Source organism: Drosophila innubila, assembly GCF_004354385.1.
Source record: "Drosophila innubila isolate TH190305 chromosome 2R unlocalized genomic scaffold, UK_Dinn_1.0 1_C_2R, whole genome shotgun sequence".
NCBI classification, from domain to species: domain Eukaryota; kingdom Metazoa; phylum Arthropoda; class Insecta; order Diptera; family Drosophilidae; genus Drosophila; species Drosophila innubila.
The window spans coordinates 18510855-18527272 of record NW_022995374.1 but is presented as its reverse complement, the minus strand read 5'-3'; the positions used below and the strand labels follow the sequence as shown (position 1 = coordinate 18527272).

Here is a 16418-nt window from a genome sequence, read left to right as displayed (position 1 = left end):
AATAATTTAATTAAATTTTTTTATTTAAAAAACATAGTATAGTAAATATTTTGAAAAAACAAGAAAGACAATTGGCTACGTAAATTTTATTAAAATTGGACAATCATTCTTGAAACTAAGCTAACTATATCAAATATTCGATTTTTATCTTTAAATACAGATTACTTTTTTTGCGACAAAGGAAAAAAGTTTTAGTTAATAATAGCAGCTTTTGCCAATTTAAAATTTTGATAACAGCTTCCAGAATTTAAAAAATTTATTGCTTTATTAAAGTACTCAAACTTTTGTTCAGTGCATGATTTTCTCAGCATTTGAACTGCAATCTGAGGCTCCCAATTTGCCAGTTGGCTGTCTGAAGCGCTTTAAGTTTCAGCATCATGTTTTAACTGTCTTGTTGCTCGTTGTAGCCATAAAAAATAAGAATAAGAAAAAGAAAAAACGAGCGACAAGCAGATGCCGTCAAGAGTTACGACCACGACCTGGTCTGGTCTGGTCTGGTCTGGTCTGGTCCGGCTCAAGTTTGAGTTGAGGATATAACATACGAGGAGAGCGAGTATAATATATATCTCAGGGCTTTTTTTTAGGACATACGGCAGCATATGGCAAGTAGTTTATTTAAGGTAAGCCAAACCCCTCGAAATACAACATGGACATATAAATTTGAAAACTTGTAACTCGAATTTGTTTTATTTGTTGCGTGAGCTACGCAACTGAAAAGTTCACAACATAATCCAAAGTCCACAAAGAAGGAGTTGAAAGCTGGCCAGAAACTTGTGTGGAACTCCTCATTCCTCTTTCTACACTCCCCACTCCCCCTTTGGATTTAACTGATGTCTAGAGTGTGTCTCATGTGTAGGTGTAGCAATAAGTTTTATGTTGCAAGTCCCTTTATTTTAGCTATGCTTGTGGAAAGTTCACATTGCCACAAACTGTGGCACGCTGAGTCAAACTTTGCATTTGCAGTCAGACACTTTGAGGCAAGGAGTCAGCATCAAAACATGTCAATTTCCAGGCGAATGCATCGAGAATCGTTTGTGTGGCCTTTGACAGGGCGCTGAAAAGCCAAAGATTTTCATCCAATTTGCAAAAGTGGCGCGTCGCGTTACGCATACGCCACGTATGCTCTTTTTACTCCCTTCCCCTTCCCCTTCCCTTTGCTTTTCTTTTACTGACTTCCCTGACTTGACTCCATGCGACATGAGAACACTGAACCTGTAACTCGAAAGGGACTGGGATTGGGACTTGGAATGGTATTGTTACTGGGCCTGGATCACGTGCCCGTTGGCAAGTCAAACATTACAACATTACGCGCTTTCCAATTCACCTGTGAAAATCATTTTCGTTTTGCTTATTTCCTTTTGTTGTGAGAATTTTTCTTTTATATTATTTGTAATACCCTGTACCTTATCTATGTAATAGAGTTGCATTACTTATAAAAGTTTTTAATTAATAACATATATATATTAAGATAATTCTATATTTCTAGAAATTGAGGCTTTTGCTAATAAGAATATTTATTAATTTATACTGCCTACCTTTGATTAATTAAGCTGAAATTTAGTACAGGGTATCCTCTTGTTTCAGCATACACCACTGTTTACTAAATACGCGCTTGCAGCGCTCTCTTTTGTTTTAATACCCTTACAAAAAGTCTCATAATTTAGTCAAAAAATCTGTAATGCTATGTTTGTATCCCCCCTCTCTTTACGTTTTATTTTGAAAATGCTTAAAGTTATTTTGAAGAATTTGGACAGTCATAACTTTCTCAAAATAAAATCATTATTCAGGCGGAATATCCTATAAATAGAATATACAATGCCTTTAAATTTATTTCAAAATTTAAAATTAAATATGATTCCTAATATGCTATTTGTCAGGATTAAACCTTTAAATTCATCCATAAAACAAAATTTATTAAAATTCGTTGTTTTTTTTTAAATATTCTGTTTTAAAAGTTGTAAATATTTTAAGCTCAATGATAAGATGAAACTTTATATTAAATCATAATTTAATTAAAGAAAACAATCACCATTAACGTATGGTAATCATTTCGTAATCTTCTTTATATTAAAACATTTTTCAAAATTTACAGAGCTTTGCAGAGTATCCAATCTTCTATATGCCGAAGATAACTTCTCCTACTTGTTTTGGTTTTTTTGTCTTTATATCTTTTGTACTTTTTGGTGTGTTGAATTTGCCTTGTCAAACGTTGAAGCAAACGTGACAAGCATTAGCTACAGAAGCTGCCTACAGAGATGCCAGCATGTCTTCATATATAAAACTGAGAGGGGATCTGGGATCTGGAAAATGGTAGCTGGCAATGTGGAATCATCAACGTGCGTAGTTTGGCATATCAGTTTGTTGCCAATTTGAAAATCGTTGATACGAAAGAGATAGAGATAGAAGAAGAAAAGGAATGGACTTAAATTGAAGGGGTTACATGTAAATCCCATATATGTATGTTAGATAATGTAATATAATGTTGGGATATATGCGACAAGAACTGTTTATGTTCTGTTTGTAAAGAGTTTTGAAAGTTTTGAACATCCATCAAGGGGATGTGAAGAGGAAGGAGAAAAACAAAGTGAGTTTTCCCATTTGACATTAGAATTCATATGCCAAAAAGTCACATATTGTACGAGAAGTTGATGCCTAGAGCAATATGCAAATGCGAAATGGAGAAATGTGGTAATAGGAAATAGAAAATGGGAAATCGCAATCGAAATTAAATGACATTTGCTTATTGTGCAATCAAGAATTACTACAAATAAACTAGTTGTAACAATTGTGTCGCATTTACATTTCATTGAATAAATTGCATCAAATGCTGGTATGAGTACGAGTTCGAGTACTCGCAGTACTCACGTTGTAAATACTTGAATACTGTATATAAATGACATAACATTTGCCTCCTCTTCGCGCTTGAGAAAGCATTTGCCATTTCTAAAAGTTGTTGACTGTAGAAATCACATAAAAATACACCCACACACACAGTTATGCCATATGGTGTATTTTTGTGTGTGTGTGTGTTGTTATTGCACACAAGTTGCAGACAATGCGAAACAAAAACGTCACATTTTCGATTTTACTTACTTAAATTGCTTTCTTCTTTCTCTCTCAACGAGCTCAATTTCCAAATTTTCACAGCAAATGAGTTTGAGTTGTTGTTGTTGTTATTGTTGTAACTGAAAAATTTGCTGTGGCAATTGAGTCAACTTATTATTAGCATTATCACCTCTCGATGCCAACCTGGCTGACAGGATGAGCTGTAAAAATTGCCAACGTCTCGATGTAAGGACAATAAAAGCAAATAAAAAATGCAAATTACTCTCGACGCATTCAAGTGAAAATGGCGATGAAATTGAAAACCAAAATGGCTGCGAATAGCTCGTAGCGCTATGAATACAGATACATATGTATGCATACATACAAACAGTACATAGAGTACATACAAATACACATACAGTTACAAATACACACTATGTGCGTATGAACCAACAAACTACACTAAAATACCTAGAGATATCTATGAGTGTAAAAGGAAAACTGAATGTTATTCTACTGGCAATACCTTTGTATGTTGTATACAAAATAACTGTATTACTAGAATATTTTTATAAATAATAATAAGATATTAATTCATAATTAAAGCATGACTAATTTAAATATGAAAAAAATAAATTTAAACCATACTCTGCGTATACGTATTTTATACAGTTCACCTATTCTACTAGATTGTTATCGAAGCCTCAGAAATTAAAATGCAACATCTGTTATACATTGGTACAACAATGCTGTGTGTGTAACTAGATTTGATATGTATTACAACTTTCTTTCTTTCCTTTAAATGTCATCTTGTATTTAAAAATTCCTTTTTTTAGCAAACAAGTTCTATTTCTAGTTTAAATGGAAATATAAAATGAAAACTTTGCACTTCATAAATTTGTCATTAAGAAGTTTGACTGTACAACAATTTCTATTTGTGTACTATTGTGAAAATGCGCAAAAAGCAACAAAAATCAAGTGTTCGTGTCCAGGTTGAGTGAAACTTTCAAAGAACCTTTGGTTACACGATTTTGAGTGGTTCAGTCAGTTTTAAAATTGCATCAGCCGTAACTTTTGACAACTCATAAAATATGTATTCAAACGGGTAGACGGTTAACGGTAAAGCTACGCCCATTTAGCCAAATCCAAAGGCAAAAAGGTAGCGTAAATTACTGAAATATGCATGCGACTCACAGAGAGCGGCAAAGGACAAAGGGATGCGGGTTGCGGGTTACGGGTTGCGGGATACGGGTAATGGTCATTGCCATTCCATTATCAAGGCGTTGGTCTGTCCAGGAGCTGGCTCTATGCCCCAGCAAACTACGTGTCCAGCATGCCAAAGTTAACGAAAAGCAGTTCACATTGCTATCGCATAGACAGTGCGTGAGGAAATGGACTTTGGACTATGGACTATGGGCATTTTGGGTCTGTTCGGTTTTTGGGCTTTGTGGTTTTTCAAATTGCACGCATTTGATTGCGTTATTGAAATTGACTGTGGCTTCATTACTATAATGCCTTTGCCTTCAGAGGGAGTCGCAGAGGCGTATTAAGGAATTCAATTATAAATGCCCCCAAACTATGTAAAGTCGGGCATAAGGCATCTAGAATTCTCAGGGCCACACAGCTGCTTGGCTTATGAATATAAATCTGCTACCTGTGTGCGGTTTCTCTGGGTCCACACAATTTAGTTTAATTGCCACGTGGGATTTCAGATCAACGGCCCTAGTCTGAGTGCCACAAAATGGCTGCTAGTGTACTGGGATTTCAGATTAGTGCCGGCTGTTGATAAATGTTGACTTTCTGCCTATTGGGAGGACAACTCCTGTCAATTCTGCATTTTTGTTGCTGAGCTTTTAATTAACTCCTAAGGCTTAAGTGACTTTTAACGCGTTTTGCTTAAATATTAGGTAAATTATTGAGAAGAATTACATTAAATTTAGCGTCAAAATTTAAATGCAGAATCAATTTGGAGTCCAAATCAAGATCAAAATGACATTCCGCATGAAAATCGGTTGAGTTTTGACGAAAGTTATGAGAGCTCAAAGTTTTTGAAAAAATATCAAGATAAAGAAAATTTGATGAAAAAAACGAAACTTTCTGGGTTAACAAAATTTAAATACAAAATCAATTTAGGCGCCAAATCATGATGAATATTACATTCAGAGAGTTTGATATTAATGTAGTTAATTTAAATTTCGCGCCGTTTTATGATCTTTCCCAGCAGTCACAACAGTCTGGCAACCAGACACATAACCGTTTCGAGGTATAACAGCTGATTTTGATAAACCGACAATCGATTAGCGAAACACTTTCTGCTTAGAATCTAGAGAAGTTGAGTGAATTAAGAGCCGAGTGAATTACGAAAGTTTTTTGTTTAGTTAAGGATCAATTATTAACTGCAAAATGGCCTTTCGACGCTGTCACTTGAACCCAAAAAAGACTCTATTCCTGCTATGCGATATACAGGAAAAATTCCGGCCAAGTATGCCGCTGTTCGATAATATGGTGAAGAATGTGGACAAATTGGCAAGTGAACTTTGTGCTTATTTTAATCTGAAATAGAATCTGGAGATTAAACAAGTTCTATTTGCAGACAAAGGCGGGCAAAGCGTTAGATGTGCCATTAATTGTTACGGAACATTATCCTGAGAAATTGGGAAAAACCGTTTCCGATTTGGATGTTTCTCATGCCAAGGTTGTTCTAGGTAAAACCTACTTCAGTATGATGACTCCCCAGGTGAAGAGCGTCATCAAGGACATTTTTGGCGAGAAACCGCAGGATGTGGTCCTCTATGGTCTGGAGGTGAATTTGAAATGTTATTATTATTTTTTTATTAATACTAATCCTAAGAATTTTCTTGTCCAGTCTCACATCTGTGTGGAGCAGACGGCTATTGATCTACGGGAGCAGGATATTAACGTCTATATCGTGGCCGATTGCTGTTGTTCCCGCCTGAATCAGGATCGCGATTTGGCCCTGGAACGCTTACGCCAGGCGGGATGTGTGATTACCACCAGTGAAAGCGTCATCTTTGATCTTGTGCGTGACAAGAATAATCCCAAGTTTGACGTTGTTCGCAAATTGGTGAATCCCACCTCCCAGGACATGCAACTCACTCGCAGTCCATCCAAATTGTAAGGCATCTTTCTATATGTTAGCTACAATCAGCTCAAGATTTATTCCTTCACTTGGGTTTTAAGCTTTAGCGGCTATTAAAGGTCAATCTTTCAAAGCAATGTTAAAAAAACACCAATAATAACAGGTATTTTATTCCTTTTGAACACAATGAGAGCATTTATTTTGAAATAAAACGTGCTGAAGAGACAAACGGTATTTTAATAAAGTTGTTAAAAGTAAAATAATAGCGAAAAAGGTCGTAGAAACATTATTGGCACAATGAATTTTAAACATTTTCAGCACTCTAAATATATGTTTTTGGATATGCTTTGTTTTTAAAAATTGCATTAAAAATATATCTTAAACATGATTTAAAAATAATCGTTTATCTCTGAAAATTAACTGAAGGAAAATCTTTAAACCTTTCATCAATCTTCTCTATATATTTTGGGAAGCGGCGCCAGAGAGACGCACAAGCGCTGGAGATCGTATATGCCGAAGAAATTGTAGTAAAATTAATTTGAAGTAGAAGATGATTTTCCACATGTAAGTCAATTCAATTTTGACGATGAGAATATTCTATGCTTACTTTAAGATGGGAATTTGGAATCCCATTAAGTTGTCGCTTCCGTAACATGTTCAAATGGCGTCCATTCAAACCATACAATGGACTCCTCACATTTGAATTTAACATTTACAATGGCCTCAATGGCCATCCCTTCCGGGCTCCCTTTTCCTACATAATATGACAATGCGTATTTTATGGACTTGCCACATTGAGAGAAGGGGGAAGAAGGGTTAGGGACACACCCAAGCGCCCACTTTGCATTGAAATTTGTGAGAGTTTTGCGTCGTAAAGTTTTATTTTTATGTCCAACTGATGGAGACGCATGCAATTGCAATTGAATGTGCGGGAAATGGGAAATTCCTGTGAATTGGACTTCCTAGCGAGCAGGAGTCTAGTGTTTGGCATGTCCATGACCATGCTCATGGCTAACTGGATGCTGTGGCTCCTCCTTGTGCGGATGCGCCTCAATGTATGCCAATGCCTTGAGAATGGCCTCGGGTGTGGGCGGCGGAGTGGGCAGAGCATCGCCATGTGGTTGATAGCCGTGCTCATCCGCCGTATAGGTTATTCCCACGGGCTTACCATCCGGGGTCACAAAGTGGAACCCTCCAGTCACACGGTGCTCATCTCCAGCCTCCTTGGCGCCAATTCCATTGGTTATTTCGTACATGTAATTAAAGTTGCCATGACCGTCCTCCTTCTTGGACTCTTCCGCGTGAGCATGCGCATCATCGTCGTGGGCAAAGCTGACGGCGATCAGAAGCGTAAGCAGAAGCACCTGCAAAGTGGGCGTGGCAATTTAGTAGGCGCCAGGTGAATCGTTGACAACTTACGTGTTTGTACATGGTGAGTTTTGAATTCAACTGTTGATCAAACTGTGTCAGGCTAAAGGTATTTATACCGACTTTGCTGAACCAGTTATATATATATTAAGTACACCAAAATATACGTGTATTTTACAGTATATTCGACTGTCGATCGGTACTTAATTAAATGTAGAAATCTCATAAATTTCAGCTGTAAATTGAAATATACAATTTATTTTTAATTTTAATTTTTTTATTTTGAACGTGCATAAACAAGTTGAACGATATTTAGCTAATTACAGGACAGCTTCAATTTTCGATGTGTGGATGAAAACCAGTGGCGTCAGCAACATAGGTGACACGCTGGGGAGTCTCACCCTCCTTAGCGGGTAAAAAGTATTCTCCCTCAACTCTATTGACATCACCCTTAGCTTTAAGGTCGATGCCATGATCAGTCTTTACTCCATATTCATATTGACCCGCTCCATTCAGATTCTGATGATTGAAATGATTCAAGAGCAAGACATCCGGAGATGATTCATCAGCACTGACCAAGAAGGAGAAGGCAACCAGGAGGAAGCAGGAGTAGTAAATGAGTTTCTGTTGAAATAAATGAAATACGAATTGCACAGTCAGTTCTGTTTCTGCATTTGAATACGCACGAATAAACACACTCGACACTCACATGATTCAACATTTTTTCTTTTTTGGGTTCTATGAATTTTAACAAATATCACAGAGTCATCCGCTTTTATACTCACTCTCCAATGCTGAAAAAGCCGCTGCTCCGGTTAAAAGCTTAACAAAAACTCGTTTTAATTAATCGCTAATCGTTGCTAATGATTTGCTTAACCACTTGATATGAATTTGCATAGTTTTTTTTATATTTCTCGAAGCTGTCTGTTATTGAAGGGCTCGTCAATTGATTCACATTATCAAACAAAATGTAAGCAACTATAAATAACTCTCAAAATGCATGAAAAACAATTATTGTGTTTTTGAATTCTCTTTAGCTTCAATTAACGATTGTTTTGACTCTTGGCCTTGCACTGGATTAATTAAAGGCTTAACTTTACCCATTAGCTCCTTGTTGGTTAGTAGCTTGGCAATGCCATTAAGAAATTTAGTTTCCTTTGGCGCAGTCATAGGTTCAAATGATTCCTTCTTTTCCTCCTTCTCTGTATGGTCATTACTGGGGTTGGGAATAACCGATGGATAAAGTTGTGCCACTTGTTTATCTATATCCGTATTGCCCTCTAGCTGATGACCCTTTGGTACTTCCTGATTGCGTTTGTTGTAGAACTTTTCAAAAAACTTGTGTGCCTCATTGCGAACCGACGACTTTAGTTTATCCATGTCCCAAGCCACTCCCAGTTTTGATTTGATTTTATCGGAAATGCTATTGTCGTTTGAGGAGAACAGAGAGCGGAACAAGTGGCTCAGGTCATTGGTACTTTCATATTCATTAGATCCCGCCATTCGTTTTAATTTTTCAGAATTATTTGATTCCTTGGTTTCTGCCTTACCCACATCTTTCTTGAACAGACCAAAATCGATCTGAGGCGCCGTGAAATATCCACGATTTCTCAAGTACCAAATGGGCGAGTTCCAGTTACTTATGAGATCTTTAACAATCTCCCCAACGGAACTTCGGTAATTTAGCGTCTTTACGGGTCCATTTGCAGTCTCTTCAACAGTTCCACTTGGCTTAGGAGAACATGAACCCAGCAAGGCAATTAATACCAACGTATTAAATATAACAAAGTTCATTATTGTACATAGAATTTATAAATATATTATTTGACAAAACTGCTATCGATCTGCACAGAATCAACACAAAAATTGGAATAAATATGTTTTAAAATTTTCAAATTATAGAATTTGACTGTTGCAGCAATCGATAGGAAGTGAATATATCAAATGTGCGACACTAGCTATCGGAGCTGCCACTCACGATTGTGTCAACCGGTAATGCTTATCGATAGTCCGATAGGTTGACAGCTCGATAGCGAACAGCTGTTTTGTAGCTGGAAACGAGATTTTTGACTCGTAAAAACTAACAATTTGTGTATTTGTTTGGATTTAACACCATTGCTGCATATTGGAAGCAACGGGCAGCCCAACAGCAACTACAACACCATGGTCATAACAAGCAATACAACGCTGCCCGAGGAGTCGGAGCTGAATGTACAGGAGTTGAATTTATCGTCGGCTGCTTTGAGAGCTGGAGCTTTCCACCTGGGAAAGCAATGCGAAAACCCCAATAATGTAAGTAAATGATTGATATTAAACTAGTGGAAAGTGGGTTAGTTACCGACACAGTGCAGGGTATACATTATTGTGTACATTTTAAGTATAATTTTTGCGGTCTAGTGTCAGTTATATAACCTAACCTCAAAACGTATGGTCGATTGTTTTGTTTACGTTTTATTTTTGTGCATATATTTGGCAGGAGTTTATGTTGTGCCGTCAGGAGCTGGACGATCCACGTGCCTGCTTGTCCGAGGGACGTGCTGTGACTGGCTGTGCCATGGACTTCTTTCGCAAGGTGAAGAAGAGCTGCCATGAGGAATTCATGCAGTACGCCACTTGCCTGGACAAGAGCAGTGGAACCATGGCCTTCAGCCAGTAAGTGAATAACATAGATTTCTCCCCTTTAGTCCACCTTCTAATGTCTAACTCATTGCAGCTGCCGCAAGACTCAAGGTGTCTTTGACAAGTGCATGAAGGATAACTTTGACTGGGATCGTCCATCTTATGGCTACTTCTCGCGTGCCAAGGTGAGTAATGTCTACACTATCATTAATAACTATAAACTGATAACAATTCCTCTGCTTAGGTCATTAAAACAGCACGCGAGGCGCCAAAGAAAGAGGAGATTACATCGTATCCAGATGCTACGCCCGGTTTGCCAGCAGATTATCCAACGCCACCAGCCAAGTATGGTTCACGTTTCTTCTGGCTGGAATAGACCCGGCTGCTTAGTGTAATTGAAGTGGCTTTTGGCCCTACTTGTAATTTACAAAATGCATAAAATCTTGTTTCCATTAGTAACCCAAGCATTTTATTGAGGATCTCAGCCTATTCATCTGGATTCCAACTGCATCAATGACTTCTTGAGTACCCTACTCCCACTCATGAATACAAGCAGCTACAGTTTTGAATTCTTTAATTTCTTATATATTGTACATTATAGAGGAAAACTTCGACTCAGTCCGCGTACCACTTGGTCCGCTTGGGCTTCTTCACTTTGCCGCCTGTGACTCCACCTCCGCCTTCATTGCCGCTGATCATGTTCTTGTATTTATTAATCAGTGGCCTCAGGTCATCCTTCTCCTTCTTGCGTCCCTGTTTAGGTCGATTGTTGGCCTTGCGCTCAGCCAAATGTGTTTCCCGTATCTTTTTATTCTTTTGCTTGCGCTTCTCTGTCTTGACTCGTTTCATGTGCTCCTTTGACTGCTCCATGATCTTCTTTCTGGATCGCATGCGAAGAGATGTACCTGGTTTGGCTGCCGTTCCCACATAGTCGCCCTCGACATCGCTGCGTTTCTTCTCCTCATTTTGTTTGCCTGCTGCTTTCGCCGCTCGTGCTGTCTCCAGCTTTTTAATGTGCTTCTGCAGCTTCACCTTGTTGTCATCCTGGGGAGCTATGGTCGTCGGTGTGGGCTTTTGTCCCTTACGCTTCTGATCTCGTCGCTGTTTGCGCTGCTCCAGTTTGGATTTGTAGGTGGGATTGTTGATCTTGGAGCGTTCGTCACGCTTCTCCTTGATTTTGTGCACAGCTCTATCCTCAATACTGAAGGCAACAATGGGTCGCTAGTGGGCGGAGATTAATTAGTGGTTTGAATCTTTAGTTGAGCACAGATTCATCAATTGTTTACTTACGTGCTGGGTGCCAAATATACTCGGATTATTGTTCAGTTTCCGCAGTGCCGTCAGAGCCCGTTGATGTGTATCGAAGGAGAGGAAACCGAAGCCTTTGGATTTACCATTTGGATGCTCCGGAGTTACCTTTTGCTCCCGCATGACGCGACATTCGTGCGGACGGAATCCCGTGTAGGTGAGCGCCATCTGCTTGAGCTTCTCATTGTCATAGTTCAGTGGCAGATTGTGGATGGACAGACGATTGCGAGAAACGAAGCTGAATTAAGTGAAGGAAGTCTTTAGAGTAAGATATAATAACTAATTGCGGATTCAATCTCTCACCGATTCAAGTTCTTCAGCACTTGTGTCTTCACCTGCTCTAGTTCGTGTCGCTTGGTCATGTCGGAGGCGGAGACACCATCGGCTGCCTTGGAATTGGCCATAATGAGACCCTCTCTGGCCAGATACAAATTACGTGAATCCTTGCCGCCATCATCTTTGGACTTTTCCGTGTGCCTGGTTTTGATCTCATCGCGACTGAGTGCGGGATGTGGATCCAACACCTCGTCCATCAATTTGAACTCGGTGCCAGCCTGCAGACACAGATCTGCCGACTCCTTGGCCTTGAACTTGACGAAGGCGGTGCCCTTGGAGTGCCCCGAAACCGATTCTCGGTTTATGATCGCATAGTGCAGCAGACCAAACTTGCGACAGACTTTGCGCAGATCCTCATCCTCCGCATCAAAGGGCACGTTCTTGATGAAGACCGTGCAGCCTTGTTGCACATCGTTGGAAATGTGCTTCTCACGCTTCACATTCTCCAGGTCCAGTTTCGATTTAACATCTTTCTTATCCTCATCCTCCTCATCTTCATCTTCACCATCATCATCACCTTCTTCATCTTCTCCATTATCATATTCTGCATCACTTTCCGCTTCTGATTCTTTGCCATTCTCCTCTTCATCATCTTCTTCTCCTTCAATTTCAGCTGCATTTTGATCCTCGTCAGTTTCCTCCTTCACCACCAGTTTTGGCTTTTTGTCCGCTGGCTCATCATTCTTTGGATTCTTTGCCGCATACTCATCCTTGCCTAAGGCCCAATCCACAAACACCTTCCTGCCCAGCAGCTCCTTGCCGTTGGCTTGCATTATGGCCTTTGTGGCCTGGTTAATGGTCTCGTATTGCACAAAGGCGCAGCCCACGAGCTTGCCATCGCCTCGCTTCAGGATGTGCACATCCTCCAACGTGCCCCATTGCCCAAAATGCTGACGTAGTGCATCGTCCGTTGATTTGTAGCTAATGTTGCGCACTATGAGACGTGCTCGCTTTTTCTGTCGTCGTTCCTTTTCCTCCTTCAGGCGCTGTGTGTTGAACGGATTGCGTCGCTTATGCGGCTTGTTTTCCTCCACATTCTCTGTTGATGCTGGCTCCGTATCCAGCAAGGGTTTCATTTTTTTAAGCTCCATTTTACGACCACATTAAATGTTGTTTGCAACGCACGTGTAGTAACGATATATCGATAGCTAAAGTAGGTGAGCGATATTTGAGGGCTGCCACACTGCAAGCGTAATATATTGATATAGCCATACGGCAACACTGCTCTTTTGTTTACAAAATCAAAATGTAATCAACACAACTTTATACAAATTAAAACAAGTCAAGTTTGCTTTTCCTCAAACAATTTGTGGAATTCAGCTGGTGTTTTAAAGTAGTCCACTAAGAGTAATGATGATCGCTGGCCCAATTTGTACATGCTGTGACTCCAAGGATTCAGCACGTTCTTGTATTCTGCAATTTGCCCTCTATCAAAGAAGTGTTTAACAACTCCCACTGGCAATTGTGAGCCATATACGGCAACATATCTGCAATAAATAAATAGATTATATAAGTTGTATTCTTAGTTAATAAAATTACTTACTTATCTGCACTTTTATAAATCCTTAACGGATACTTTGCCACAAATGCTCGTATAGCCAGGTTGATTAGCACAAAACCCGTTGTAAAGTAGTACAAGTCTGTTTCATTCGATACGAGAAAGGAAATATCAATTTGCTTGACAACATTCATAAAATTCATTGCTGTTGCCAGCTGATAGCCTGCAACTAAACTTAAGAATGTCACTGTGCCTGTTGATATATTCTTTGTCCATGTCATATAGTTCTCGAGTGGCGCTCTATAAATCAACTGAAAGTGTTCCGGCAAATTGTCATCCGTCTGCAGTTTTCGCTCCACATCAATCGAAGATGTTTTTCGCCAATTGTAGCGAAACGCGCTTGTGCTGAAATCAAAATGCAACTTTCAATCTAGAGTTATAGAACTAATGTTAAATCGTTTACCAGATGTTTCTGCTTGCAAACAACGTTGGGTTTATTCTTAAATTTATGCATTTAATGCTGTTTCGTAAAAGTGCCGCACACATTTTATTTGTTATGATTTTTCTGAGGTACAGTACGGTGACCTAGGCTGCTAAGGCAAACAAAAGCTTATATAACCTATGTATGGTATATTGTACATATTTTTAGCTGCTGCACATTATTCGAAATTAAACAACATTGCTCAAGTTTTATTCACAAAAAACAGCGTAGTCTTTAGTTTTGTACTCAAATACGAAAAACAGCATACTTTGCTCAACATATGTGAGTTTGAAGGTTGTCTGAACATCTGTAGGATAGGCGTTGCCACACAGTCAGCAACACAACACAGTAGTAGCATATTTTGTTAAAAAGCTGATATTTTTTTTGTACAAAAAAATTGTGATTTTAACGCAATTTTTTTTTATACGCAAAAATCTTCAATAGTCAGTAATCGGAACAACAAGATGCAGGACCTTATTCACGCGACGCAGAAACAAAAATCGGGCTTAGGGGATGGCCCGGATGCCAAACGCGCGATAATAATTCTAGGTGAAGAAGAAGATGAGCAACAAGGGCAGGATTCAGGATTGGATAAAGATATGAGTGATATTCAGCAGGAATGCATACAGCTAGATGTATGCAAAGACCCGGATTGTGATAGCCTACAAGCTGACCACGGCAGCTTGTCGCCCAGTAACCATGTAGCTCCCTACACTGGAAGCGGATGTGCGCCCTCATTGGAGTCCTTTATGTTCCAACAGACACCGGCTGGCAGTCAGCTCTGCTCCTGGATGACACAAACGGAATCTCGTACCTCGGCCAACGATCCGTCAACGTTGTCCGAAGCCGACAAGGATAACAAAACGGTTGCGCAATGTAAGTTAGTTAAGTTATTATCAGAGCAAGACTATAATCTTTTCCACATCTCACATTTAGCTGCGAAACTAAATCGCAAAGAACAGACCAATTTGCGGCGTCAGAATGCATTGCGTGCACTTGCACTGGAACGTGAGCTGGCTACTAAATCGGCACAGACACCGACGTTGCTAATACGCTTTCCCGATCCCAAAATAAACGTCTCATCCGTCAGCGAATACTCGCAGGCTATTAGGGATGTGGTGTTTCCGGCCAACGTGACGCAGCGCTATTGCCTGGTGCATCTTAAGCCGGGTTGCAATGTCGAGCAGACCATACAGGAGATAAAACGTGTGCGTTTTGGCCAAGGTCATCTACACGCTGAGATTAAGACGTTTACCGACGAGGAGCAGGCCGAGTGCATTGATCCCTGCTCACTGTACGTGAGCAATATACCCTTCACCATGAATGCCGCTGATATAAAAGCATTTGTGAATTCAATGCGTGTTGATATTGGCGTTATGAAACGCCAGAAACGCGCACGTTACGCATTTGTACGCTACGCCAACGCTGAGACGGCAATGGAGGCCTTTAAGGATCTGGTGCGCAGGACCGTTAACAACCGCGTGCTCACCGTGCGCTACAGACGTCAACGCAAGCGCCTTGCACAGCCAACTCCCTCGTCGCTGTGCGGCATCTCGAATCTCACAATCGACACAATTCCATCGGACGACGATGCTGCTGAATGCCGGGTCATTTCACCACCGCCAGTGGAGTCGATTACCATCATTGACAGCGATGACAACTGCTCCGACACGAGCCCAAGCAGAGTTCCACACAAGAAGAAGAAACATGACAGCAAATTGAGCGCCAACGATAAAGAAATTCAAAAGCTAAAGCGTCAAATGGCTGAACATGAAGCTATTATAAAGAGCTTACAAAAGAGGCAGAACAGCATAGGTATAAAAAGATGTTATATCTCTTAATTTATCTTATTTAGCCAACTCTTTATTTCAGTTACCAGTACCAAAGTGGAGCCACAATCGGAACGAACCACAGACAAGTCTTCATTGATGCAACGCTCACTCTCACCCTGTTCCAGCTACGATATCAAAATGGAGAATGAATATTTGGGCATTGCTCAGAGTACGCCTGAGCCGGAACCCGAGTCCTTGCCCGAAACCGATAACCAGTTGAATACACCCTACAGGCCAACAACTTGTGCAATTGACGGCCTTGAGGATCCAATCAAGTGTAAAGTCTTACATCTTTAATTTAATCAGCTATATCGTATATTACTGTCACTATCTTACATAGCATCCGATTGTTTTGGCTGGTTGATTTCAGGTCTCGGACGTCGCAAGAGTACAAAATCTACAACGCACTCGATCAATATAAATTCAGGAAAGAAAAGTCCAAAAGACGACAACGTGGAAGGGCTTTATGCGCAGCTAGAGAAGGATTTAGATGCTTAAGATAGGAGTTTTGTATACAGCAATATGTTGCTCCTCAAAATTTCGCGTATGAAGCTTCTAAGGTGTTTTTTTTTAGTATTTATTTTTATTTCATTTTTTTCGATCACTTTTTCACAATTTTATAAAATTGTTACAATAATAATAATACGTAAATAAAATAAAATAATTATAATAATCATAATATTTCGGTTTTAAATATTAAACCCGAACAAATATCGCTTTAAGAACTTACAATCTTACATACACTTAGACTTATTTAATAATCAAATGTATTTTAATAATGAACTCAATTCTTTTAAATCTTAAGATTCTAAATTCTTAAAAAAAGACATC

At 39.5% G+C, this 16418-nt stretch overlaps 8 protein-coding genes across 9 annotated transcripts; 3 read left to right on the top strand and 5 right to left on the bottom strand.

The window, feature by feature from the left end:
• Positions 1-5353: 5353 nt before the first annotated feature.
• Positions 5354-6374, top strand: LOC117785346 (isochorismatase domain-containing protein 1). Its single transcript, XM_034623303.1, has 3 exons — positions 5354-5571; positions 5639-5848; positions 5912-6374. The coding sequence occupies exons 1-3, from the start codon at positions 5449-5451 to the stop codon at positions 6182-6184; spliced, it is 606 nt and encodes a 201-aa protein (XP_034479194.1). The 5' UTR covers positions 5354-5448; the 3' UTR covers positions 6185-6374.
• Positions 6375-7007: 633 nt separating this feature from the next.
• LOC117785347 (pupal cuticle protein Edg-78E-like) lies at positions 7008-7591 on the bottom strand. Its single transcript, XM_034623304.1, has 2 exons — positions 7565-7591; positions 7008-7509 (listed from the first exon to the last, which is right to left on the bottom strand). Exons 1-2 carry the CDS (start codon positions 7574-7576, stop codon positions 7123-7125), a joined length of 399 nt encoding a protein of 132 aa, XP_034479195.1. The 5' UTR covers positions 7577-7591; the 3' UTR covers positions 7008-7122.
• A 177-nt stretch (positions 7592-7768) lies between these two features.
• LOC117783677 (pupal cuticle protein Edg-78E) lies at positions 7769-8372 on the bottom strand. Its single transcript, XM_034621202.1, has 2 exons — positions 8223-8372; positions 7769-8137 (listed from the first exon to the last, which is right to left on the bottom strand). The coding sequence occupies exons 1-2, from the start codon at positions 8232-8234 to the stop codon at positions 7847-7849; spliced, it is 303 nt and encodes a 100-aa protein (XP_034477093.1). The 5' UTR covers positions 8235-8372; the 3' UTR covers positions 7769-7846.
• Positions 8373-8438: 66 nt separating this feature from the next.
• Positions 8439-9318, bottom strand: LOC117783676. Its single transcript, XM_034621201.1, has one exon. It carries the CDS (start codon positions 9305-9307, stop codon positions 8525-8527), a length of 783 nt encoding a protein of 260 aa, XP_034477092.1. The 5' UTR covers positions 9308-9318; the 3' UTR covers positions 8439-8524.
• A 227-nt stretch (positions 9319-9545) lies between these two features.
• Positions 9546-10591, top strand: LOC117784267 (NADH dehydrogenase [ubiquinone] 1 alpha subcomplex subunit 8). Its single transcript, XM_034621963.1, has 4 exons — positions 9546-9805; positions 9990-10165; positions 10227-10317; positions 10377-10591. Exons 1-4 carry the CDS (start codon positions 9677-9679, stop codon positions 10506-10508), a joined length of 528 nt encoding a protein of 175 aa, XP_034477854.1. The 5' UTR covers positions 9546-9676; the 3' UTR covers positions 10509-10591.
• Positions 10592-10689: 98 nt separating this feature from the next.
• On the bottom strand, positions 10690-12924 carry LOC117784263 (RNA-binding protein 28). Its single transcript, XM_034621953.1, has 3 exons — positions 11744-12924; positions 11423-11678; positions 10690-11353 (listed from the first exon to the last, which is right to left on the bottom strand). Exons 1-3 carry the CDS (start codon positions 12865-12867, stop codon positions 10748-10750), a joined length of 1986 nt encoding a protein of 661 aa, XP_034477844.1. The 5' UTR covers positions 12868-12924; the 3' UTR covers positions 10690-10747.
• A 79-nt stretch (positions 12925-13003) lies between these two features.
• Positions 13004-13983, bottom strand: LOC117784266. Its single transcript, XM_034621962.1, has 3 exons — positions 13738-13983; positions 13320-13679; positions 13004-13263 (listed from the first exon to the last, which is right to left on the bottom strand). Exons 1-3 carry the CDS (start codon positions 13818-13820, stop codon positions 13059-13061), a joined length of 648 nt encoding a protein of 215 aa, XP_034477853.1. The 5' UTR covers positions 13821-13983; the 3' UTR covers positions 13004-13058.
• A 64-nt stretch (positions 13984-14047) lies between these two features.
• LOC117784265 (protein painting of fourth) lies at positions 14048-16202 on the top strand. 2 transcript variants are annotated; one of them, XM_034621961.1, is made up of 4 exons: positions 14048-14631; positions 14692-15570; positions 15628-15864; positions 15958-16202. In XM_034621961.1, the coding sequence occupies exons 1-4, from the start codon at positions 14220-14222 to the stop codon at positions 16083-16085; spliced, it is 1656 nt and encodes a 551-aa protein (XP_034477852.1). In that variant the 5' UTR covers positions 14048-14219; the 3' UTR covers positions 16086-16202. The 2 variants fall into 2 exon arrangements, with proteins under 2 accessions (XP_034477852.1, XP_034477850.1); XM_034621959.1 differs by having other exon boundaries at positions 14050-14631; positions 15928-16202.
• Positions 16203-16418: the final 216 nt, after the last annotated feature.